Source organism: Nerophis lumbriciformis, linkage group LG19 (genome assembly GCF_033978685.3).
Source record: "Nerophis lumbriciformis linkage group LG19, RoL_Nlum_v2.1, whole genome shotgun sequence".
NCBI classification, from domain to species: Eukaryota; Metazoa; Chordata; class Actinopteri; order Syngnathiformes; family Syngnathidae; genus Nerophis; species Nerophis lumbriciformis.
The window spans coordinates 6,593,997-6,620,043 of record NC_084566.2 but is presented as its reverse complement, the minus strand read 5'-3'; the positions used below and the strand labels follow the sequence as shown (position 1 = coordinate 6,620,043).

Sequence of the window (26,047 nt, the reverse complement as noted above, 5' to 3'; positions counted from 1 at the left end):
CCTAAATCAAGATTCGAGACGTAGTTTATATTACGCCATAGTTGATTGGTCGATATGTTCCTTGTGACCAATCAGGACATCTGTTATGAATGATGACGTTATTAACGTCATCATTCATAATGGTTATTACCGCCATTTTCCATATAATGTCGGTTCTCGAGAGAAAGGACGCTTTACGAGTAAAAGAAATTGATAAACATGTCAAAAATACGTTTCGATGGGACTGGATGGAAAGGGAAATCACTGATACTGTTGGGAAGAAGGAAGTTACGACTTTGTTCGGTGATTTTATTCGGAAAATCGATCGTCCCGGAAAGGTTTTGTGCACGTGGTGTCATGATAATATTGACTATGGATCACGAGGTTTCAAGGCTTTGGAAGTACATGCGAAACGCCAAAAACATATGAAACAACTTGAAGCAAGGAAAACGAACTTTTCACTAGCTGGTACTTTTGGATGTCAACCGAAAGTGAGCAAACCTTACGGACTTCATCCTTTGTTTACATCGACAACTGCCGTTGACATCGAGAGGAAAGATCCACCCAAACAAGCCACTTCAGTTGCAGACAGGGTTGTTAATAATGAGGTAAGCTAAAAAATATTTGCTTGCGAAATACGCATGTTTGTTTTAAATATTAACCAATTATTGCTTTGCGAAATATAAATGGGTTTTTCTCAAAATAAAAAGCCACGTGAAAATATATTATGAAATTACAGAAATTCAAAGAGTCGCATTATTGATTCCAGTTAACAATTTATTTGAAATAAATTTGCATATAATACTATTTTGTAATATTAAGTTCTTATGTAGTCTCTTGAAACAATATTGTCAGTGGTGTAACAATCTTGAGGGTAAATATTTTCACACTTGTTTCATGCAATATGTCAGTGTCCTCACATTATTATTATTTCCTATTTTCAAATATGAGTAAACAATACTAAACATGTTTAATTATTTTCATAAATTTATATCCTATATCCTATTTTCCTGTAGATAATAACACTGATCAATGTGACACCTGTGGATGTGAAATGAACACAAGATGTAAATATTAGTGACTAAATACTGTTGGGACTGAACCATATACAGTGATTCATTAGGATAATTGGGTTATGTATGTTCTATTAATGATGTTTTCATGTCTTTAAACACTAAAATATTTTCTTCAAATGGTGCTGTCTTTGTTAATTTTAGCATGTTAAATTGGTGAAAAACCAGGAGCTTCCCAGGGCACCACCTGGCTGGGGGCCTTCGTCCCCCAGACCCCCGGAAATTGTTTCAGTCTTTTTCATTGTGGTCAAATCACATGCCTGGTACATGTAAATGATCTAAAGATCAGTGGTGTTTGCCATATATGGTCAAAGTTCCAGACATTTTTAAAGTCAGGCTGATGATGTGATGATTGGCCAGAATGGTAATGAGGAGGGTTAACAATGAGTTATACGGCCTGTCATAAAAATATACCAATATGCTCTTCATGGGCCACAAAATCTGTAAAAACAATGATCCTTTGAAGTCTGATCATTGAAAAGGCAAAGTTTACATTTTAAAGTTTGACCTCAATTACCTTTGTACTTGCAACTTTATTGGAAGTACCATAAAAAGCACATGATTTCAACAAAATGTTTCTTTAATAATAATTATAAATATAAACGGTAGTAAATGGATGGATAGCTAAATATTGTATGCATTTTTAGTTATCTGAATATCTCAATAAAAAGTAGTACAATCCGACGTTGCCCTGCAGTGTGGCTCGTTGGTCTTTTCTCTGCAAATCTGGGGAGAAAACACAAGGCAGAACTAGTGGGAGGCAACAAATGTGAAATAAAAGCCAGGATACAGGAACAAAGAATGTTTCAGACTTGTTTTCTTGTCGAAGGCCATGACGACTGAACAAAGTGAGTGAATTCAAAGTCATTTAAATCAGCGCCAACAATCTATGAAAAGAAGCTCCGCGAGACTCTGAGAGGAAATGACATCAATTGTGTTGGATAAAGGTTCCTCCTCCCTGTGTGCGACCATGCAGAATGCTGATCAGGCAGTTTTCATTCGGTCATTATGAACATGCTGTCAGTGACCACAATACTCAAAACCACACAATCCTGCGGGACACTTGGCTGCACTTTTCTTAGCAACAACAAAAAACAAGTCAAATAATTGTTTATTTTTCAAATCAGGTGTAATCAGCAATGATCCAACAAACAATAAGTCTGCTAAACTTGACACATTTTTGAGTTCGAAGAATCACTAACTGAACTCACATAAACGTGAGTACACATAATCCACAGATAGTGTTGCCAACTTGCAGTGGCATGTCCAGACTTTTTTTGAGGGGGGGCACCTAGTTCTGCTGGAGTGGCACCTATAAAACTGTCAGTTGACCTCAGGAGCAGCTGAGAATCGAACCCACGTCATGTGACATAGAAGGCAAGTGCGTAGATCATTACGCTCCCAGAGAATTGTATTAATGTTGATCAAATTTAGCATACCGTATTTTCCGTACCATAGAGCGCACCGGATTTTAAGGCGCACTGCTGATGAGCGGGTCTATTCAGGTCTATTTGGTCAATCTCCCACCACGCTCTGAGCTAACAGTCCCACACGCTCCTCTATTTATTTGGGAGGTCCCTGGTAACATCACTGAGGCCGCCTCTAGAAGGAGTGGCCACACATTTCATGCAAAGCAGCTTCCAGTACACACAATACGTGACGGAATGTGCTGGAGGCCTTGTGATTGCCTTGTCTCTGCTTCGTCTGCGTGCTGTCGTCTTATCTTCGTTGAGGTCCTTGAAGTCCTTGGCCGTTAGCGGGCTAAACAAAGATAATATCTGCGGCTGAGGCCACCCCTCAGACAAGAAGTTTTGTCCTTGCACAGATAGAAAAGTCTAACTTGAGCACAATAGCTAATAACTATAGCAACGGTCTTTCAGCATAAGAGTTGTGTGATAATTTACACATAATTATTCTAACAAATACATTATGCAAATGAGGCGATGATGTCATCCAACGACTTCTTGCGGCTTTTATGACAGCCAATAGCTACTTTCCTTACTGTAGTTGGCAGCATTTACCTGAATCATGTGTCCTCTTGAGAACTGAGAACAAAAACTACAATTCATTTATTTTTTTTGTGATATCCTACCTCTTTGGAACAAACAACAACTCACTATTTATTGTTTTATTACAAAAAAAAAGATTTTGCAAGCAAGGTACAGACTAAAAACAAAATGGACACAAATGTCAGGTCAGTACCAGAGTGGAAACGGAAATGTTATGTTGGATTCATTTCAAGAAAGAATCTGATTTGACCATGATTACTATTTCTCTTTCCCAGGCCGTCACTGTGAAGTTCATCAGATGATTGGAAACTACATGTGGGATGAATCCTCTGGGAAAGAGTTTCTGATTGGCTCCAATCCTGACAGCAGATTACCGCTTTGGTGGAATGGATCAGAACCATTATGGATTACTTTGCAGAAACTTGGAAAGAAGGTTTTCATGTACTACTGGCCAGGTAATTACACACGATTTTATTCTGAACCAATTAGAAACGTCCAGTATTCATTAAAAACAAGGCAGAGGTGTTATTTAACAAGTATATTTAATATTTTTGGCCACTCTGACGTTACACACAGTTTAAACAGTTATACTTTCTTTGAATATAGGAAAATAAAACACTGTACTTTAATCAAGCGATTCTTTGGCGTACCACTACATCAGGGGTCGGGGAACCTTTTTGGCTGAGAGAGCCATGAAAGCCAAATATTTTAAAATGTATTTCCGTGAGAGCCATATAATATGTTTTAACACTGAATACAACTAAATGCGTGCATTTTTAGGTAAGACCAACATTTTTAGAGTATAATAAGTCTCTTATTCTTTTTGATAACATTGTTATTCTGAAGCTAACCAATAATAAATCAAACACTTCTTACCATTAATGTGACTTCTTGAACAGGTGTGGTAGAAAACGGATGGATGGATTAAAATGCATGAGAATGTTTTATATTTTGAAGGTTATTTTTAACACTGTGGTTACCAGCGGAATTATTCATTACTTATCGTGTTAAGCAATGTCAGCTAAGATTTATCTGAGAGCCAGATGCAGTCATCAAAAGAGCCACATCTGGCTCTAGAGCCATAGGTTCCCTACCATTGCACTAGATGAATCCCCGTACCACTAGTGGCAGAGCTGTCTGAGGTCAATTAAATGAGAGGCGCCATCTTTGCTACCAATGACGTGTGTGGCTGTGTCCGGAACCATGCAATTGCAATCGTTCTGACGTTAGTTTTTATGACAAAATTAATTAAAATAATACGTCTAAATATAGTTCTAAACATACTCCAGCTCAATGGTTAGAAATAAAAAGTAAAATCCACTTCATCTTGTTCGTGGGAGTGGTGGCAGTGTCGACAACGCTGTGGATACTTCCTGAATGTTTCCAACCACACATCATTTGTCTATTACTTTCTTTGGACTCATATTAAGCTAGCAAAATTAGAAAGATGTAGAAAAAAGGTTAAAAAACACACAAAGTAGGAATTACACACAATGGGTGGATGAAACGTTCGGACACGCTCCACAACAGATGAGAACTTGTAAATGGACGTAAATATCAGGTTTGCAAAATGATATTATCATATTACAGGAGTGCTATCACTGGAGTCTCACATTTAATTGTGTTGGCGTGTGTTTGTGTGCCTGCAGGCTGTGAGGCAGAGATTCTCGGAGTTCGCCCAACCTTCTGTGAAGAATATGTCTACAACCCATCAATACAAAACCTAACTTATTCAATTGAAAATGCTCTCAACATCCTCAGGTAAGAACACCTGTGTTCGCTTCGCATTAAAAGTTATTTCCAAAAGATTCTCCAAATGGGCTTTGCGGCGTTGGAGGCAAACACGTGCATAATTGTCAGTTACGTGAACACATTCCTCTTTGGGATTTTAGAATGAAGATACCCATACTCTCTTAACCTCATCAACAATTCAGCTTTTTGATGACAACAAAACTTCACATACATTGAATTTTCTATCATTCCTCAATGCATACCTGCAGGTCAGGTGGTGCGAGCATGGCAGCCATATATTATGAGAACGTGGATGTGGAAGGACACCACTTTGGCCCAGACTCTCCTCAGATCAAAATAGCGCTACAACAGCTGGACTTGGCCATGCAGACGCTCAACAACAAAATCAAAGTAAGTGTTGATATTGTCACAGTCACATACAGTATATCACTTATATCATCCACATGTTGCTTACAGTGTTTACATTTTTGCAGGAGAAGAATATGGTGAATAAAATCAACATTGTGATGTTTTCCGACCATGGCATGACAAAAATTGATTGGATGGAGAAAGTCATCGAGCTGGACAAGTACATCAACATGTCAGATGTTGTCAAGATGATGGACAAAGGACCAGTTGTGAGTTTGTGGGTCAAAGGAGATAAGTTCCAACAGGTAAGACCATAATTTGGATTTGTTGAATAACAACAATTGATAATCGACCATGGAGATAACGCTCCAACATGACCGTATTTTTCGGACCATAGGGTGCACCGGATTATAAGGCGCGCTGCCGATGAGCGGGTCTATTCAGGTCTATTTTCATACAAAAGGCGCACCGGATCATAATATTATGAAATTTTTTTCTACATATAAAACACTTCCTCGTGGTCTACATACCATGTAATGATGCATAGATTATGTTTTACTAGGGGTGTAACGGTACGTGTATTTGTATTGAACCGTTTCGGTACTGGGGGTTCGGTTCGCAGGTGTACCGAACGAGTTTCCACACGAACATATAAAGTAGCCGACTAAGCTAAAGTCTTAACAAGCTGCTCCGCTTCCTTCTGCCTGTCTCTGTCAGGACTCTACACATCACCCAGCATTGTCCCACCCACACAACCATCTGATTGGTTACAAACATAGCGGTAACAGCCAATCAGCAGTGCGTATTCAGAGCGGTAACAGCCAATCAGCAGTGCGTATTCAGAGCGCATGTAGTCAGTGCTTAGCGTTTAGCAGGTAAGCATCAGGCAGCGGACTCTCCCCAAATTATAATAAACACATCCCAGTCAACTACTAGTAACATCACTATGAGCCCGTTGACGTTCTAGAAACATAAACGGCAGCTTCAGCTCGTTCGCAGTCCTGGCTTGAGGTGAAGGCTAATTCGCTTTTAGCGTAACGTTAGCTCATTTTGCGGTGTGTGTGCGTGTGTGTGTGTGTGTGTGTGTGTGTGTGTGTGTCTGTGCGTGTGTGTGTGTGTGTGTGTGTGTGTCACGGACAGCAAAGCCCTGTCTGTCTGTTATTTCACTTTACCTTTTTCTGTGTTGATTGAGCTGTGTTGAAGCAGCAAAAAAGGACATGATGTTAAATGAAGAGTTTCTCTGATAGTTGATATAATAATGTAACTGCATCATAAAGCCTACATGAACTCCATGGTGTTCAGGGATGAATTGTCTCTCCTATTGCTATTGTACTATTTTTTCAGCTATAGTTACATTAATCATTAGTAATGGAGCAGCCTAGTTTTGAATGGCAGGGTCCCTGCTATCACATGTTGATAAAAATATAACATTTACATAATAAAAATTAACTACAGGCTTCCCAAATGCTGTAATAAATTAAGCACGATGAGTTGACTTGAAACTGTTTAATGTTGCACTTTCTATATGTAGAAGAAAAGTATTGTCATTTTATTTAATCTGAGCAACAACTTGATGCAGTTTAATGTTGATTAACGTGGGTAGAATTATTATAGTGTTCCCAATGTTAAAAGGATAAAGCCGTTGTTTACAAATTTGGTAAATAAATAACCAAAACATTTATATTTTGTTGTTTTCTTACTGTACCAAAAATGAACCGAACTGTGACCTCTAAACCGAGGTACGTAGCGAACCGAAATGTTTGTGTACCGTTACACCCTTATGTTTTACAGACCGTCTTCAAGCCGTTTTCGGACCGCCTCTTCAAGATGAGCCCATTTGTGGGTGATCTTATTTACATGGCTTCACTTGGACAGCATCTTTGCTCCGTTACACTGTTGTACCGGTAGTTTTTAACGCTTCCATAGCGAGTTTACTGACAGATATAAGTTGGAACTGTACGTTACTTTATATTAGAAATGGCAACAGCGGAGGATGAATGCCCCACAACAAGAGGATAGAGAAAAAGAAAGAGTTTATTGACTATGGCGTCGAACCGCAATGGCGGACGCGCGCAAATATTTGGGAGTTATGCAGATCCCAAAAACACATCAGCAGGTACCAATAGTTAAGAAAAGTTGGTTTTGCATAATAGGGCGAAACAAAAACGCCAGATAAAATGTCTGCTAATAGATGCCGTTTTTGGGTCCTTATACACGCTCCATAATAATACCTGTATGTTGAAGCACAATATGTCTGACTATGGCAGCCGTAATTCGCTGACAATCCATCAAGCAGTGCGACTTCGTAGCTTAGCAAAGTCATACTAAAAGATTTTGACAGTTTTTTGAGTGTCGTTTGTAATGTTTTGTATTCTCAATTAAACATCAAACCTTTGGAGTTGCTTGTCAGTCAACTGCAGTCTACAATTATCTCTTATGTGTGACTGCCATCTACTGGTCACACCTATCATTACACCATGTACTAAATATAATAACTTCGAGGTCGGTAAGCATAATCAGAATTAATACATACATTAAGTGCACTGGGTTATAAAGCGCACTGTCAAAGGATTTTAAGTGTGCCTTATAGTCCGAAAAATACGAATACAAAACAACTCGCTTAAAAGTCTAAAAAAGCCCATGGCAGCAAATATAAATTAAAATTAAATTTTAATTTAAATTGAAAAAAAATACATGTTTCACTTAAATGTTTAATAGCATGTTTTAGTATTGTTGCCAATATTAACTTTATTCATATGTGTGTGTATATATATATATATATATATATATATCCATATACATATCCATGTATACTAACATATAATTATAAAGGGGACCTATGATGAAGTTCCTAATTTCTGACTTTTTAATGTTGTCAAAATGTTGGATAATCGCGTTAAATAATGTCAAAGCGTCAAATCATAATGGAGTTCCTCGACCTCTGCTTCAGACTATGAGGAAAAAAACAAAAAAAGGTAGTATAAAGTATTATTTCAATCTAATCGTGGCATTTGCATAATACCACAGACGTGCGACATGCCGTGACATAAATGCTGAAAAAAAGCTCTGAACTGATGGAAGAGTGTGCAGGTGTACCTAATCCTGTGACCGGGTGAATCTATATAATGTTTACGAAATTAATTTTCGACCGTGTCTGGAAATAGAATAGCGGTGACAAATTCTAGATACTGTATATACTTAAACAGTTAAACATTTTTAAAAGATAAAATATGATTATTTTGGAGAGAGTGGGGTGCGGTTACACTTGCAATCTCCAGAAACGAACGTATGCAGACTGACTGAAAAAAAAAGGTTATAAAAGTGACTGTGGAGCAAATTTTACACAGAATTTACACCAAAACATATTCAATACATATTATCTAGACCACAAGGAAGAGTTTTAAATGTAGATTTAAATTATGATCAGTCTCCTTTGACATAATATTTAACAGGTATACATTGGGTGGATCTGAACCCATTGTTGGTACAAAAATGTACAGTCCATAATTGCTATGGAAGGTTTTTATGAAACAGGTAAAGACAGAATTAAAAAAAAAATAGTATTACATAAAGGTTGTAAAATTGGAGGAAATAATTATTTGATGGCAAAGCACAAAGTGGCTGATTATTACTTGATGGAGAAAATGCAGAGGTCCAATGTTTCTTCTATAGTTGAACCCAACTGAGGTTATAGTAAGAGGTGGAGTACCATATGCTGTTAATGATATATATTATAGTTCATGGAATTTACACACAAACATAATTACTTCTTGTCTGGGTTTGTTGATTTATTGATGAACATTTACAAAGAAAACAACCATACTTGCCGATCCTCCCCAAATTTTCCGGGAGACTCCCGAATTTCAGTGCCTCTCCCGAAAATCTCCCGGGACAACCATTCTCCCGAAAATCTCCCGATTTCCAGCCGGACAACTATATTGGGGGCGTGCCTTAAAGGCACTGCCTTTAGCGTCGTCTCTCACCTGAAAAGGAGACTATTATATATGTCTCCGTTATCCATAGGTTTATCTATAACCCATAAAGTAGGCAGGCACGGAGCTATTTCTCAGCGTGTGTTTATTCCAGCCGACACGTTAATACTGTAGCAGCTGGCTACGGAGTGTTAGCCAATGACTGTGGCTGGGGGGCGGGACGTCCGGGAGATATATGGAAGTGACGTTGTTAATAGGAAGTGGGTGTTTGAGTTTTGCCGGGAAAAGGGATAGACACACATTGGAGCTGTTGTGTGGTTTAATTACATCTTGTGCAATAAAGACAAGACAAACAAAGAAGTCGTATGAGCCTACATTCCTGGGATTATTACAATACACTGACACACAACATCCAGATTCCCATCATGCATTGCTTCAAAATTCCCATCATGCATTGCTTAAAAATTACGACACGTTGTAATATCCAAAATTTCCACCCGGACAACAATATTGGGGGCGTGCCTTAAAAGCACTGCCTTTAGCGTCCTCTCACCTGAAAAGGAGACTATTATATATGTCTCCGTTATCCATAGGTTTATCTATAACCCATAACACGGTGGCCGAATGGATATAGTCACTCATAAATGGTCAGAGAAGCGGCGGCAACGCAGTATTATGGGCCACCTTGCAAACAACATCCCGTTCTCATTTGCGGATGTTTTCAAAAAATATGTGAAGGATATGTTCCCGGATTCAGAGATCGGTCGCCAGTACTCAAATGGCAGAACAAAAGCTACTCAAATAGTGAAAGGTGAGTGTTATTTTTTTTTAAAGGGGAACATTATCACAATTTCAGAAGGGTTAAAACCATTAAAAATCAGTTCCCAGTGGCTTATTTTATTTTTTGAATTTTTTTTCAAAATTTTACTCATCACGCAATATCCCTAAAAAAAGCTTCAAAGTGCCTGATTTTAACCATCGTTATATACACCCGTCCATTTTCCTGTGACGTCACACAGTGATGCCAATACAAACAAACATGGCGCATAGAACAGCAAGATATAGCGACATTAGCTCGGATTCAGACTCGGATTTCAGCGGCTTAAGCGATTCAACAGATTACGCATGTATTGAAACGGATGGTTGTAGTGTGGAGGCAGGTAGCGAAAACGAAATTGATGAAGAAACTGAAGCTATTGAGCCATATTGGTTTGAACCGTATGCAAGCGAAACCGACGAAAACGACAAGACAGCCAGCGACACGGGAGAAAGCGAGGACGAATTCGGCGATCCCCTTCTAACCAACGATTGGTATGTGTTTGTTTGGCATTAAAGGAAACTAACAACTATGAACTAGGTTTACAGCATATGAAATACATTTGGCAAAACATGCACTTTGAGAGTGCAGACAGCGCAATTTTCATCAATTAATATATTCTGTAGACATACCCTCATCCGCTCTCTTTTCCTGAAAGCTGATCTGTCCAGTTTTGGAGTTGATGTCAGCATCTGCTTTGAGTGTCGCAGGATATCCACACGTTCTTGCCATATCTGTCGTAGCATGGCTTTCGTCTGTAAAGTGTGCGGAACAAACGTCCAATTTCTTGCCACTTTTGCATCTTTGGGCCACTGGTGCAACTTGAATCCGTCCCTGTTCGTGTTGTTACACCCTCCGACAACACACCGACGAGGCATGATGTCTCCAAGGTACGGAAAACAGTCGAAAAAACGAAAAATAACAGAGCTGATTTGTAATGTGTTTGAGAAAATGGCGGATTGCTTTCCGTCACGCTGTGACGTCATCGCTCCGAGAGCGAATAATAGAAAGGCGTTCAATTCGCCAAAATTCACCCATTTAGAGTTCGAAAATCGGTTAAAAAAATATATGGTCTTTTTTCTGCAACATCAAGGTATATATTGACGCTTACATAGGTCTGGTGATAATGTTCCTCTTTAAGTAAGCAGCAAGTACAGTACAGTTAGTAGAACAACTGTGTTTTCAGTACTGTGTACTGTACTATACATATATATATATATATATATATATATATACTGTGTACTGTACTATACATATATATATGTATATATATATATATATATATATATATATATATATATATATATATATATATATATATATATATATAAAATGGATGGATGGATGGATATAAGAAATACTTTAATTTCAGTGAATTCTAGCTATAAATATACTCCTCCCCCTTAACCCCGCCCCTCGATCTCCCGAATTCGGAGGTCTCAAGGTTGGCAAGTATGAAAACAACTGACACATGCGCCACTGGCAATTTGGACAATTCAATAAAATGAAGTCCGATAAAGGGATGATGTATAAACACAATACATATATGTACCTGTCTTTATATTTATGTACTTGACATGTGTTGTTTTCAGGTACATGCTGCTTTGTCCAAAGTCCCTAACATGCATGTTTATACCAGAGAGGACATCCCTGAACGCTTCCATTACAGAGGCGGAAAGTTTGTAGCCCCAATGACCCTGGTGGCTGAGCCAGGCTGGTTTATCACCCAGGTAAATCTTAATTTTACTCAAACTAGCTACAAACATCTACTTTGTCCACCTCTGGACTTCCTCACCCATTGCCTTTTCTAACTTACAAGAAGTGAAGGAGAATATTTATTCAACCAGTTTGAATTAGAATGGAATGTAATAATTCCACAATGAGGAAATCTTTGTTGCAAATGTAACCATTGAAATGTGATTTATTTATTTTGTACGCATCTTCTGTCAATACTCTCTCCAGAATAAGGCCAAACTCCCGTACTGGAACAATGACAGCAGTGAGCAGCCCCTGGCTTGGCAAAATGGTTGGCATGGTTACGACAATGAATTCCTCGACATGGGCGGCTTTTTCTTGGCTGCAGGACCTGGTAATCATGATAATAATAATAATACATTTTATTTTACCTGTTAACTTGTCTGCAGGGCAGCACGGTGGAACAGGGGTTAGTGCATGTGCCTCACAATACGAAGGTCCAGAGTAGTCCTGAGTTCAATCCCGGGCTCGGATCTTTCTGTGTGGAGTTTGCATGTTCTCCCCGTGACTGCGTGAGTTCTCTCCGGGTACTCCGGCTTCCTCCAAAAACATGCACCTGGGGATAGGTTGATTGGCAACACTAAATTGGCCCTAGTGTGTGAATGTGAGTGTGAATGTTGTCTGTCTATCTGTGTTGGCCCTGTGATGAGGTGGCGACTTGTCCAGGGTTTACCCCGCCTTCCGCCCGAATGCAGCTGAGATAGGCTCCAGCACCCCCCGCAATCCCAAAAGGGACAAAGCGGTAGAAAATGGATGGATAGATGGAATTTGTCTGCATTTAGATGGTATTTTCGTATTGATCGGAACTTAATGCTTTCGTATCATTGTACTGAACAGCCAGGACAGACATATGTGCACCGTTACTTTTATTCCCGATTCATGGTCATCATCACGCTGTTCCTTCCTTCCCCTTTTTGACTTCAGAGATTCTGCTGCACTGGCACCAAGGTTTTAGTCATGACTCAGATGATCTTCTCTCTTCTGCAGACTTCAAACAGAATGTTCGGGCTCCACCGATCCGAGCAGTGGACGTCTATAACGTGCTTTGCCGCATACTGGGAGTGGAACCTCTGCCAAATAACGGGTCCTGGTCTCGGGTGGGGAACCTCCTGAACGGCTGCGGTGGTCCACACGTGCCTATAACCCAGCTGACCTGCTGGATGGCTTTGTTAGGCACCCTGCTGGCACTGTGGCAATGACAGGTGTCTTAATGTCTATAGTGAGAAGTCAGAAACATCTGGAACACCAAATCATGAATCTTGAGCCGTGCTCTAATTTCATTACACTTTAATTTCCACTGGTATTTTATATACGATTTTATATATGATATTAGAAAAGATGGCTCTTTTTTTGATATGAGCTAATGACTTAGAGGACATTTTGACTGAAATATACAAACCCCATTTCCATATGAGTTGGGAAATTGTGTTAGATGTAAATATAAACGGAATACAATGATTTGCAAATCCTTTTCAACCCATATTCAATTGAATGCACTACAAAGACAAGATATTTGATGTTCAAACTCATAAACTTTATTTTTTTTTTGCAAATAATAATTAACTTAGAATTTCATGGCTGCAACACGTGCCAAAGTAGTTGGGAAAGGGCATGTTCACCACTGTGTTACATGGCCTTTCCTTTTAACAACACTCAGTAACCGTTTGGGAACTGAGGAGACACATTTTTTAAGCTTCTGAGGTGGAATTATTTCCCATTCTTGCTTGATGTACAGCTTAAGTTGTTCAACAGTCCGGGGGTCTCCGTTGTGGTATTTTAGGCTTCATAATGCGCCACACATTTTCAATGGTAGACAGGTCTGGACTACAGGCAGGCCAGTCTAGTACCCGCACTCTTTTACTATGAAGCCACGTTGATGTAACACGTGGCTTGGCATTGTCTTGCTGAAATAAGCAGGGGCGTCCATGGTAACGTTGCTTAGATGGCAACATATGTTGCTCCAAAACCTGTATGTACCTTTCAGCATTAATGGCGCCTTCACAGATGTGTAAGTTACCCATGTCTTGGGCACTAATACACCCCCATACCATCACAGATGCTGGCTTTTCAACTTTGCGCCTATAACAATCCGGATGGTTCTTTTCCTCTTTGGTCCGGAGGACACGACGTCCAAAGTTTCCAAAAATAATTTGAAATGTGGACTCGTCAGACCACAGAACACTGTTCCACTTTGTATCAGTCCATCTTAGATGAGGTCAGGCCCAGCGAAGCCGACGACGTTTCTGGGTGTTGTTGATAAACGGTTTTCGCCTTGCATAGGAGAGTTTTAACTTGCACTTACAGATGTAGCGACCAACTGTAGTTACTGACAGTGGGTTTCTGAAGTGTTCCTGAGCCAATGTGGTGATATCCTTTACACACTGATGTCGCCTGTTGATGCAGTACAGCCTGAGGGATAGAAGGTCACGGCCTTAGCTGCTTACGTGCAGTGATTTCTCCAAATTCTCTGAACCCTTTGATGATATTACGGACCGTAGATGGTGAAATCCCTAAATTCCTTGCAATAGCTGGCTGAGAAAGGTTTTTCTTAAACTGTTCAACAATTTACTCAGGCATTTGTTGACAAAGTGGTGACCCTCGCCCCATCCTTGTTTGTGAATGACTGAGCATTTCATGGAATCGACTTTTATACCCAATCATGGCACCCACCTATTCCCAATTAGTCTGCACACCTGTGGGATGTTCCAAATAAGTGTTTGATGAGCATTCCTCAACTTTATCAGTATTTATTGCCACCTTTCCCAACTTCTTTGTCACGTGTTGCTGGCATCAAATTCTAAAGTTAATGATTATTTGCACACAAACATTTTTTTATCAGTTTGAACATCAAATATGTTGTCTTTGTAGCATATTCAACTGAATATGGGTTGAAAATGATTTGCAAATCATTGAATTCCGATTATATTTACATCTAACACAATTTCCCAACTCATATGGAAACGGGGTTTGTAATTATCCAGCAGTATTTTCATGCCCTTGAATTCAGAGCTTTTTTTGGATTTCTAAGATACACTGGTATGAATAAATTACATAAGTATTTGTCTTTTATTTGTATAGTAGATAGTAGTTCATATGGGTGGGGGGTGGTAATTCTTGCCCGGGTAAAATGCTTTATCAGTATCACGCATCAATCCCTGCTTCGAAAAGCTGTGCACTACAAAATCTATTCTTTGTAGCCATTAATCCTGACGTTCTCATTTAAATTAAAACACATCTACACAAATAGTTTTGTAGGTTAAAATGTTTTATATAACAAGTTAGTGTTGGTGACCAATTTGAATGTTTTATCATTTGTTGAGAGTTTAACAAACAAAGGTTTATATTTTAAATAAGGATGTATTTTTTCTGAATTTCAGACAAACTGATGCTCTTCAAATCTTCTCAGTTACAGACTGAAAAACAACACAAGTAATGTTATTCTTTTTTGAAAGTTTAACAATATTTTTTTTTGTTTTGTTTTATTTAATTTTTGATAAGGATACAATATTATGCAGAGGTGTAGTTATGGACACATTTTTTGTGCAAAGTTACTTCAGGAGAACATGCAAACTACAAACACAAAAGATATTGCAACCGAGACTGAACTCGAGTCTTCCGTCAGTGAAACAGAAATTGGGGTTGGTGTGAAGAGACTCGCCTACCAGGCCTATGCAATACACATTGTGGGAGTACATCATGTGATTTTCCAAGTTTTAGTAGCACGGTGCGACAGGGGTTAGTGCATGTGCCTCACAATACGAAGGTCCTGAGTAGGGATGTCGTTAAATAAATATAAATGCGTTAAAATGTATTATCGGAAATTATCGGTGTCTTTTTTTTTATTACCGGTATTGTTTTTTTTATTATTATTATTATTTTTGTTTTTTATTAATCAACATAAAAAACACAAGATACACTTACAATTAGTGCACCAACCCCAAAAAACCTCCCTCCCCCATTTACACTCATTCACACAAAAGGGTTGTTTCTTTCTGTTATTAATATTCTGGTTCCTACATTATACATCAATATATATCAATACAGTCTGCAAGGGATACAGTCCTTAAGCACACATGATTGTGCGTGCTGCTGGTCCACTAACAGTACTAACCTTTAACAGTTAATTTTACTCATTTTCATTAATTAATAGTTTCTATGTAACTGTTTTTATATTGTTTTACTTTCTTTTTTATTCAAAAAAATGTTTCTAATTTATTTATCTTATTTTATTAATTTTTTTAAAAAGTACTTTATCTTCACCATACCTGGTTGTCCAAATTAGGCATAATAATGTGTTAATTCCACGACTGCATATATCGGTTGATATCGGTATCGGTAATTAAAGAGTTGGACAATATTGGAATATCGGATATCGGCAAAAAGCCATTATCGGACATCCCTAGTCCTGAGTAGTCCTGAGTTCAATCCCGGGCTCGGGATCTTTCTGTGTGGAGTTTGCATGTTCTCCCCGTGACTGCGTGGGCTTCCTCCCACCTCCAAAGACATGCACCTGGGGATAGGTTGATTGGCAACACTAAATTGGCCCTAGTGTGTGAATGTGAGTGTGAATGTTGTCTGTCTGTGTTGGCCCTGTGATGAAGTGGCGACTTGTCCAGGGTTTACCCCGCCTTCCGCCCGAATGCAGCTGAGATAGGCTCCAGCACCCCCCGCCACCCCAAAAGGGACAAGCGGTAGAAATCCATCCATCCATCTTCTTCCGCTTATCCGAGGTCGGGTCGCGGGGGCAGCAGCCTAAGCAGGGAAGCCCAGACTTCCCTCTCCCCAGCCACTTCGTCCAGCTCCTCCCGGGGGATCCCGAGGCGTTCCCAGGCCAGCCGGGAGACATAGTCTTCCCAACGTGTCCTGGGTCTTCCTCGTGGCCTCCTACCGGTCGGACATGCCCTAAACACCTCCTTAGGGAGGCGCTCGGGTGGCATCCTGACCAGATGCCCGAACCACCTCATCTGGCTCCTCTCGATGCGGAGGAGCAGCGGCTTTACTTTGAGCTCCCCCCGGATGACAGAGCTTCTCACCCTATCTCTAAGGGAGAGCCCCGCCACCCGGCGGAGGAAACTCATTTCGGCCGCTTGTACCCGTGATCTTGTCCTTTCGGTCATAACCCAAAGCTCATGACCATAGGTGAGGATGGGAACGTAGATCGACCGGTAAATTGAGAGCTTTGCCTTCCGGCTCAGCTCCTTCTTCACCACAACGGATCGATACAGCGTCCGCATTACTGAAGACGCCGCACCGATCCGCCTGTCGATCTCACGATCCACTCTTCCCTCACTCGTGAACAAGACTCCGAGGTACTTGAACTCCTCCACTTGGGGCAAGATCTCCTCCCCAACCCGGAGATGGCACTCCACCCTTTTCCGGGCGAGAACCATGGACTCGGACTTGGAGGTGCTGATTCTCATCCCAGTCGCTTCACACTCAGCTGCGAACCGATCCAGTGAGAGCTGAAGATCCTGGCCAGATGAAGCCATCAGGACCAAATCATCTGCAAAAAGCAGAGACCTAATCCTGCAGCCACCAAACCGGATCCCCTCAACGCCTTGACTGCGCCTAGAAATTCTGTCCATAAAAGTTATGAACAGAATCGGTGACAAAGGGCAGCCTTGGCGGAGTCCAACCCTCACCGGAAACGTGTCCGACTTACTGCCGGCAATGCGAACCAAGCTCTGACACTGATCATACAGGGAGCGGACCGCCACAATCAGACAGTCCGAAACCCCATACTCTCTGAGCACTCCCCACAGGACTTCCCGAGGGACACGGTCGAATGCCTTCTCCAAGTCCACAAAGCACATGTAGACTGGTTGGGCAAACTCCCATGCACCCTCAAGGACCCTGCCGAGAGTATAGAGCTGGTCCACAGTTCCACGACCATGGATGGATGGATAGTTCACCCAAATTAACTTTTCTATTTTCAGGCCCCTTTCATGACACTTTCACACAAAAGTGACACCAAAACACAGAAAAAAAGATTTAATTTGTTATTTACTGCACCTCGTATGTACACCACAAATTTTCCAAGGCAATACAAAATAGAACAAACACAAACAACATAAGCGTGTGAGATATTAGATGAATCCGCTACCAACAATGAAACCTTTCTTGCTTTCCTTGCTGCAGCACATGGATCTCCACATATCGGCTGCTTTTTCACTACCAGTAACATCGTTTTCGGTAGTGATGAGAAAATAGACAATAATCAAATGGCAATGCAAATAAACAAATACTGAAAAAAAAGTATCATTGTTAAAAGTTTTAAGCTCAAGTTAAAAGATGCTGACACATCATCACTTGCAGCTTCAAAACACCCAAAAGAAAGACTTAAAAATACATTGACCGCTAGAAAAGTTTGGTTTTAGTGGCTTGTGTGATGACAGCAATATTTGCCTTAAGCACAGATGAACACATTTTGATTAGTTGATGTTGGATGCGCTTACGATTTAAAAGTGGTTTATATTCCTTAAAAGTATGAGCTCCTAAAGTAAGCACTTGCACAAACTGCTACTTTGCCTCTTTTCTGAGTACGAAACACATCGCAGTGTCCCCGTCTCTGTCTGAGCGAGGATCATCACGGCCACAATGGAAAGGAAACAAAAATACAACTATGAGAATAAATTAATAGAATGACAAGATGCCAACATATTGGGTGTAAAAAAATATTTGCACTACTCACAAAAAAAATGCAGGATAAAACTAAAATGTGCAGGTGAACCTCATTTGACCTTGTCTAAACATTTGAATGTCAATGGCTCACTACTTCTCACACAACTTGTTCTCTTACAAGGAGCCAACAGGTGTGTGATCCATAATTGTATCAATACAATTGGTGTTTTCAGTACTCTTCATCAAGCTGTTTACTTTTTGACAACATGAGTCAAAGAGCACACCTCAACAAGCAATCAGCAGCCATCACGCTTCCAAAGGATGTTGTCAGAGGAAAGTGGCCACTGAGCTTAGAGTTACAGAGTTTTTTTTCTGTGAAAATGTATTTTGGTTGATGCACGGATCACACCGGTTTTAGTTTTGGTGTTCAAAAGTACGGAAACTTTGGACATTTCCATTCAGAAGTTTTAGGTTCGCCTGTAAAGGTTATTGTATGGTTTAGATCAGGGGTGTCAAACTAATTTTAGATCGGAGGCCACATGGAGAAAAATGTACTCCAAAGTGGGCTGGACTGGTAAAATCACGGCACGATAACTTCAAAATAAAGACGTCAGATTGTTTTCTTTGTTTACAAATAGAACAAGCACAAATGTACAAATCATAATGTTGTTAGGTTTTCTTTAAACTTACATGTTGCGGTTAGTAATTTATTTGTCGTTACTTATATTTTCTTATTATTTTCCTATGTGATAATGTTCCTCAGTCAAGTCATTGGTGTTCATTTTCAATCAATCAAGATAAAAAAAAATGTCAAAATCAAATTACAGGATGCTATTTATGTAGTTTGATCATTTTCCTCGACTGGTGCACAAACATCATGTGGTTTATTTTGTACGCATGTAGCATCATCTACAAAGATACAAAGAATTGCTATTGCGACATCCAGTGGACACATTTAGAACAGCTGTTTCTTTCATTCAAAAATTTCAGGTACATTTTTATACTTCGCAAACTCATCCCACGGGCCGGATAAAACCTGTTTGCGGGCCTGATCTGGCCCTCGCGCCGTACGTTTGACACCCCTGGTTTAGATTCATCTTGAAATTTCACCAGAAAGCTAAATATCCTTAATTTTTTGTGAATAGCTAGTAGGGCTGCGAATCTTTGGGTGACCCACGATTCGATTCAATATCGATTCAACGCGATTCTCGATTCAAAACAATTCTCTATTCATGCAATACATAGGATTTCAGCAGGATCTACCCCAGTCTGCTGACATGCAAGCAGAGTAGTAGATTTTTGTAAAAAGCTTTTATAATTGTAAAGGACAATGTTTTATCAACTGATTGCAATAATGTAAATTTGTTTAAACTATTAACTGAACCAAAAATATGACTTATTTTATGTTTGTGAAAATATTGGACACAGTGTGTTGTCAAGCTTATGAGATGCGATGCAAGTGTAAGCCACTGTGACATTATTGTTCTGTTTTTAATTATTTTTTTTTGATAAATGTTTAATGATAATGTCAATGAGGGATTTTGAATCACTGCTATGTTGAAATTGTAACTAATATTGATACTGTTGTTGATAATATTCATTTTTGTTTCACTACTTTTGGATTGTTCTGTCGTGTTTGTGTCTCCTCTCAATTGCTCTGTTTATTGCAGTTCTGAGTGTTGCTGGGTCGGGTTTGGTTTTTGGAATTGGATTGCATTGTTATGGTATTGCTTTGTATTATTTTGTTGGATTGATTAATAAAAAAATAAAAATACAAATCGATTTTTTGAAAAATGAGAATCGATACTGAATCGTACAACATGAGAATCGCGATTTGAATTCAAATTGATTTTTTCCCACACCCCTAATAGCTTGTGTTATCCTATAATGAAGAATAAAGGTGCTATATTAAATATGATTAATATTATGAAGAAACTGTATCATTATGACAATTCCAGTCGGAAGGGGATGCATATGGCCCCATTAGTCACGTCTTTTCTGACAAATGAAACTTGATGAATTGGGGGCGGGGGCTGGGGTGCATCATTCACCTCAGCCGCCGGATGGCAGTAGAGTGTCGAATGCTTTGTGGCGATTCCACCGTTGACCACGGCGTCAGTTGCTATGTGGAGGCGGCATGGCGTGGTGGGTAGAGCAGCCGTGCCGGAAACTTGAGGGTTGCAGGTTCGCGCCCCGCCTCTTGCCGTCCCAAATCACTGCCGTTGGAGGGGCCGTAGGCAGCCACGCTTCCGTCAGTCTACCCCAGGGCAGCTACAAATGTAGCTTACCACCACCAGGTGTGAATGAATGATGGGTTCTCACTTCTCTGTAAAGTGCTTTGAGTGTCTAGAAAAGCGCTATATAAATCTAATCCATTATTATTATTATTATGTAGAGTGGCGCTTTCCATCATTTTCAGAAAACTGCATTGCAAAAATGATTAACCCTCCCACCCCTTCCTCGCACGCAATATCCACCCAGCAATGGGGTCCGTATGAATCCCTTCCCTACTGTGGAATCAATTTGTAATATTATGAGCATAAAATACAGGATGTTAAGATGAGGACAGTTTTGACAGAAATTAAGTATTTTTTAACAAAAAAGTACTCATTTATGCGTGAGAAATCGCTGCGAGTTACAGTGGCTGACTTTTCCCTTCAGATTTGTGAGGGCGTTTTGTCATTCACCAAGAACCACTTTACTTTTCCTCATACCGTTACATTGTTTTCCCCTCATAATTGTACTTTGTATTCCCTTCAGTGTGGTCCTGGAACTCCTCTGTACTTTTTCAGGTGCCTCCATCCTTTCCCTTACTTAGGCACCTTATGATCTCAAAGTATGGCTGAAGGTCCACGTGACAACATGTTAATGGTTAGCGTGATTGGAGTCATTTTACAGAAGATTGCCAGATGCTTACAAGCAACAAGGAAGCAAGAAGAGCTCTGCTTAATGTGCAAACGTAGTGTGGTCCATCCAGGCTGTTAGTGGAGAGTCAAGTGGCCTTCAAAGCGCAACACTGAAGCAGAGGAGCACACCTGGGTGTGTCACTGAACGATCTGAGGCATCTCGCTCCAAGCTTTGGCCTTCTTCTTGGCCAGAGCCATCCAAGGTGGCTCATCTTGGGGCAAGGGCGAAGGTGGAAGACCACGCGGGGCTACAGAAGCTGGAGCGGAAAGCGCCGGAGCTCTCGGCCCCGGCAGGGGAGGGTTGACTCTCGATGAAAAAGGAGGTGATGTGAGCGTGGGCTTGGACGGGGGGGAGGTTTTGGAGAGGACCGGAGGGTTGACGCTAGTGGGAGATTTCAGAGGAGCCGGAGCGGAGGAGGATGGGGATGGATGGGAGGATGCAGGTTTGGCAGTGACCAGAGGAGCCGGTGGTTTAGCAGGTGCAGGGCAGGACTGTGCTTGGGATTTAGGAGGCTGAGGTGGCACCGGAGTAGGAGGCGACAGAGACTTCCTGCCCTCCTTCTCCGCAGGCCATGGAGGATTGCTGCTTTCTGACAAACTCACTGCAGGAGAGAAGACACTGTTAGCATTTCTTAAAGATGAGTGAGCACGCCTCCGCCATTTGTTTTTACAGAACATCATCTTGATGCACAATAGTGTAGAAACAAAACATGGATAGACTCAGGAGTAGTCAGTGTACAGCTTATATAGCAGTATAGATGTATCATCTACTGAAAATGACAACACAGCCATTATTGTCTAAATAGCCAACAACTTGTAGCTGTTTACTAATGGTAAACTTTTACAACTGTGCCATCAGCAGTGTCCTCACTTACGGCTTTTTAGTGTGGTTTGCTAGCTGCACTAAAGCGAACCAACAGGCCCTCCAGCGAGTGGTCAAAGCGGCGGGGAAAATTACAAGGACGATACTCCCAGAGATGAGTGCCATGTACACAACTCGCTGCCTAAAGCGGGTACACAACATCCTGAAGGACAGATACCACCCAGCACATGGCCTCTTCAACCTGCTACCCTCTGGAAGGAGGTATAGAGCGATTCGCACCAGGACCACCAGAATGTCTCACAGTCTGTATCCCCAGGCTGTGAGACTGCTAAATGAACAGCCTGCCCCTTTGCTGCCCCGGACCATCTTATTACCTCACTCTTCACCACCTCAATAATTGTGCTCTGGACATTGCACTGCTGCAACATCAATGTAACACCCATCAGACATCCGACTGTTCCCACCCCCACGTCCTCTATTCGCCATCTTACTAACAATGCTAAACTGTAAACTATGGTCAACCTGCACTTCAATGCAGTTTCTATGCCGCTGGACAAAGCTCAAACAAAATCTCGTTGACATGTATGACTTAAGTGTTATTATGACAATGACAATAAAGGAATTGATTGATTGATTGAACTTAAGAGAAAACCATTGTCGCGGTCTGGAGAGCTGTGGTTCATTGAGGAACAATTCCAAAGTGCACTGTGACATTCTAAAGCAAAGCATGTTCTTCTCTCTTGGTCAACTGGGCCACATGGCGGTTTTGCAACATGAAAATATCCCCAAACACCTCCATGAACAATTTGGACATTCATTGTTTGATATGACGTATTTTCCGGACTATAAGGCGCACTTAAAATCCTTTTTTTCCCTCAAACTTGACAGTGTGCCTTATATCAATAATTCTGGTTTTGCTTAACGACCTCGAAGCAATTTTATTTGGTACATGGTGTAATAAAAAGTGTGACCAGTAGATGGCAGTCAAACATAAGAGATACGTGTAGACTGCACTATGATGGCAACATGACCCAAACTCTCACAGTCTCGCTGTAAATGTGCTTTATAAATAAAGTTGATTTGATTTGATTTGATATAACTCTCGGTTGTGAGACAAGCTAGTTTGACCTCCGGCCTGCAGTCCCTTTAGTTCAAGGATTTTATCAGCAAAGGAGCAAGTCTTTAATTGTAATGGGACTGAAAAAAACCTTAAAAAATACAGCAAAGGTGAAGGCACAAGTCAATGAAGGATCGCCTCACACTGCTAGTTTGTGCTAACACTAGCGGTGAAGCCACTGCTCGTTTGATCCCGAAACTCCCAGAGTATGTGCGTGTTGACATCTAAGCTTGCTGTAACGTTGTTGTGTTGTTTGGAAAAAAAAACAATTGTTGAGCCATTACTCTCTTTAAAACATGCTGTTAAAATGCATATCCTCTGAAAATATATCATAATAGCCACAAACTGGAGGATATGTTTTTTTTAATCAGGATGCAATTTAAACAAATATTTAAAATGTTGTATGAAATAATAAATAAACATCATACTAGGAATGAAAATGATGCATGTGTTTGGAAATGGACGACTGATTTAAAGGGGAACATTACCACCAGACCTATGTAAGCGTCAATATATACCTTGATGTTGCAGAAAAAAGACCATATATTTTTTTAACCGATTTCCGAACTCTAAATGGGTGAATTTTGGCGAATTAAACGCCTTTCTATTATTCGCTCTCGGAACGATGACGTCACAACGTGACGTCACATCGGGAAGCAATCCGCCATTTTCTCAAACACATTAAAACACCGAATCAAATCAGCTCTGTTATTTTCCGTTTTTTCGACTGTTTTCCGTACCTTGGAGACATCATGCCTCGTCGGTGTGTTGTCGGAGGGTGTAACAACACGAACAGGGACGGATTCAAGTTGCACCAGTGGCCCAAAGATGCGAAAGTGGCAAGAAATTGGACGGAATTTGTTCAAAATACGAGGCTGTGGGGAAAGCCGACGAAAATGGTCAGTCGTTTGTTCCGCACACTTTACCGACGAAAGCTATGCTACGACAGAGATGGCAAGAATGTGTGGATATCCTGCGACACTCAAAGCAGATGCATTTCCAACGATAAAGTCAAAGAAATCTGCCGACAGACCCCCATTGAATCTGCCGGAGTGTGTGAGCTATTCAGGGACAAAGAACCTCGGTAGCACGGCAAGCAATGGCGGCAGTTTGTTCCCGCACACGAGCGAGCTAAACCCCCTGGATGTCTTGGCTCACACCGCTTCTACCGTCCCTTATGCCACCGAAGATGATCAAGAGAAGAATATCGACCCTAGCTTCCCTGGCCTGCTGACATCAACTCCAAAACTGGACAGATCAGCTTTCAGGAAAAGAGAGCGGATGAGGGTATGTCTACATAATATATTAATTGATGAAAACTTTATTCATTACTCGCGGTTTTACGTAAATTATTTTACATAAACTGTGTTTACCAATTATTTAGCTTAAAAACATTACAACACTTAAAAATAAACACATACCAATCGTTGGTTAGAAGGCGATTGCCGAATTAGTCCTCGCTTTCTCCCGTGTCGCTGGCTGTCGTGTCGTTTTCGTCGGATTCGCTTGCATACGGTTCAAATCGATATGGCTCAATAGCTTCAGTTTCTTCTTCAATTTCGCTTAAACCGCTGAAATCCGAGTCTAAATCCGAGCTAATGTCGCTATAGCTTGCTGTTCTAGCCGCCATGTTTGTTTGTATTGGCATGACTATGTGACGTCCCAGGAAAATGGACGGGTGTATATAACGATGGTTAAAATTTAGGCACTTTGAAGCTTTTTATAGGAATATTGCGTGATGGGTAAAATTTTGAAAAAAACTTCGAAAAATAAAATAAGCCTCTGGAAACTGATTTTTAATGGTTTTAACCCTTCTGAAATTGTGATAATGTTCCCCTTTAAACATTTTAGAAAAAGACATGCCATTGAATATCTGAAGAATGTAAATAAGCCCTTTTAATAAATAAAATAGATATAGTCTGAGTCCATTTTAAAATCTTGAATAGTTTGTAGTTTACACTCTTATAGCTTAAAATGGTTACAGTAGGTAGCAAGTTATGTATAAAGTGGCAGCTGAAGGAACTATTATTCATTTACTGTGGGACTGTCAGGGATTATATCACGAGAGTGTAAACCAAGTTGTTAGCCAAGTTAGCTCATGTGTGTTGAACAGGATACTGAAATAAAGGAGTCGTGTGTGAAACAAGCTCAGCTTCCTCATTAACATGACATTATGTCAGAGTTAAGGACTACATGCCAACAGTGACCAAAGAATGACAAAGCTGTTTGATGTTGCAGTCCAGCGGAGTGTCCGCTATCAAAACCAATTATTTTATGTTTACATTGATTCTCATGGGGAACTCACTATACAAACTTTTTGGTTTACAAACCATATTCAGGGACCAATTAAGTTTATAAATCATGGTTCCATTTATATATTAAAAACTATGGGAGAAGGAGGACTAAAAAAGAGCAAAGTAGGAAGAGGACACACATTTATGAATTTTGGTGTAGAATACTACTGTATGTGTGAATGCTTTTTAGTCGTCACACAATGATCTTGATAATCTTTATAAGAGTCTAGGCCAAAAGTGTGTACATGTTTTTTTGTTTTACCTTTTCCAGTGAATTCAGGCGTTTTGTTGCCGAGTTCTTTCCTTGCAGCAGAGCTGACGTACGTTGGCAGTGGAGACTTCTTGTCTTGTTCCTCCTAAAAAACACATGACAGCAGCACACGGTCAATCATCTATTCCCGATCTGAGAATATTGGAGACAAAAATTTAAATGTAGATTACCTTCTTGACCGTCATTTCATCCAGCGAGTTTTTTTTATAGATCTTTTGTTTCTGTCTGGCCACAGAGATCCAGCTAGGACACTCAGACCCAGTAGAAACATTACGGACTGCGACGGGCTCTAAAAACGGACGACATGGTATCATTGGAATTTGTGTTCCAGTGTTTTTTTGGGGCCCGAT

The 26,047-nt window shown here is 40.4% G+C and overlaps 2 protein-coding genes across 7 annotated transcripts in view; one reads left to right on the top strand and one right to left on the bottom strand.

Annotated features, from left to right (window-relative positions):
- Positions 1-14,734, top strand: part of enpp6 (ectonucleotide pyrophosphatase/phosphodiesterase 6) — a 33,231-nt gene extending 18,497 nt beyond the window's left edge. Inside the window, exons 2-8 of the mRNA XM_061979646.2 lie at positions 3,337-3,516; positions 4,711-4,822; positions 5,062-5,203; positions 5,287-5,466; positions 11,503-11,640; positions 11,873-11,999; positions 12,653-14,734. Coding sequence (XP_061835630.1) covers positions 3,337-3,516; positions 4,711-4,822; positions 5,062-5,203; positions 5,287-5,466; positions 11,503-11,640; positions 11,873-11,999; positions 12,653-12,864 — 1,091 coding nt within the window. The 3' untranslated portion in view covers positions 12,865-14,734. The remainder of the gene's footprint in view (positions 1-3,336; positions 3,517-4,710; positions 4,823-5,061; positions 5,204-5,286; positions 5,467-11,502; positions 11,641-11,872; positions 12,000-12,652) is intronic.
- Positions 14,735-17,641: 2,907 nt separating this feature from the next.
- The window catches only part of LOC133618868 (uncharacterized), a 142,684-nt gene continuing 134,278 nt past the window's right edge, over positions 17,642-26,047 (bottom strand). For all 6 annotated transcript variants that reach the window (XM_061979648.2, XM_061979649.2, XM_061979652.2 and 3 more), the window contains 3 exons: positions 25,868-25,986; positions 25,689-25,782; positions 17,642-21,794 (listed from right to left, as the gene is read on the bottom strand). In XM_061979648.2, coding sequence (XP_061835632.2) covers positions 21,331-21,794; positions 25,689-25,782; positions 25,868-25,986 — 677 coding nt within the window. In that variant the 3' untranslated portion in view covers positions 17,642-21,330. The remainder of the gene's footprint in view (positions 21,795-25,688; positions 25,783-25,867; positions 25,987-26,047) is intronic.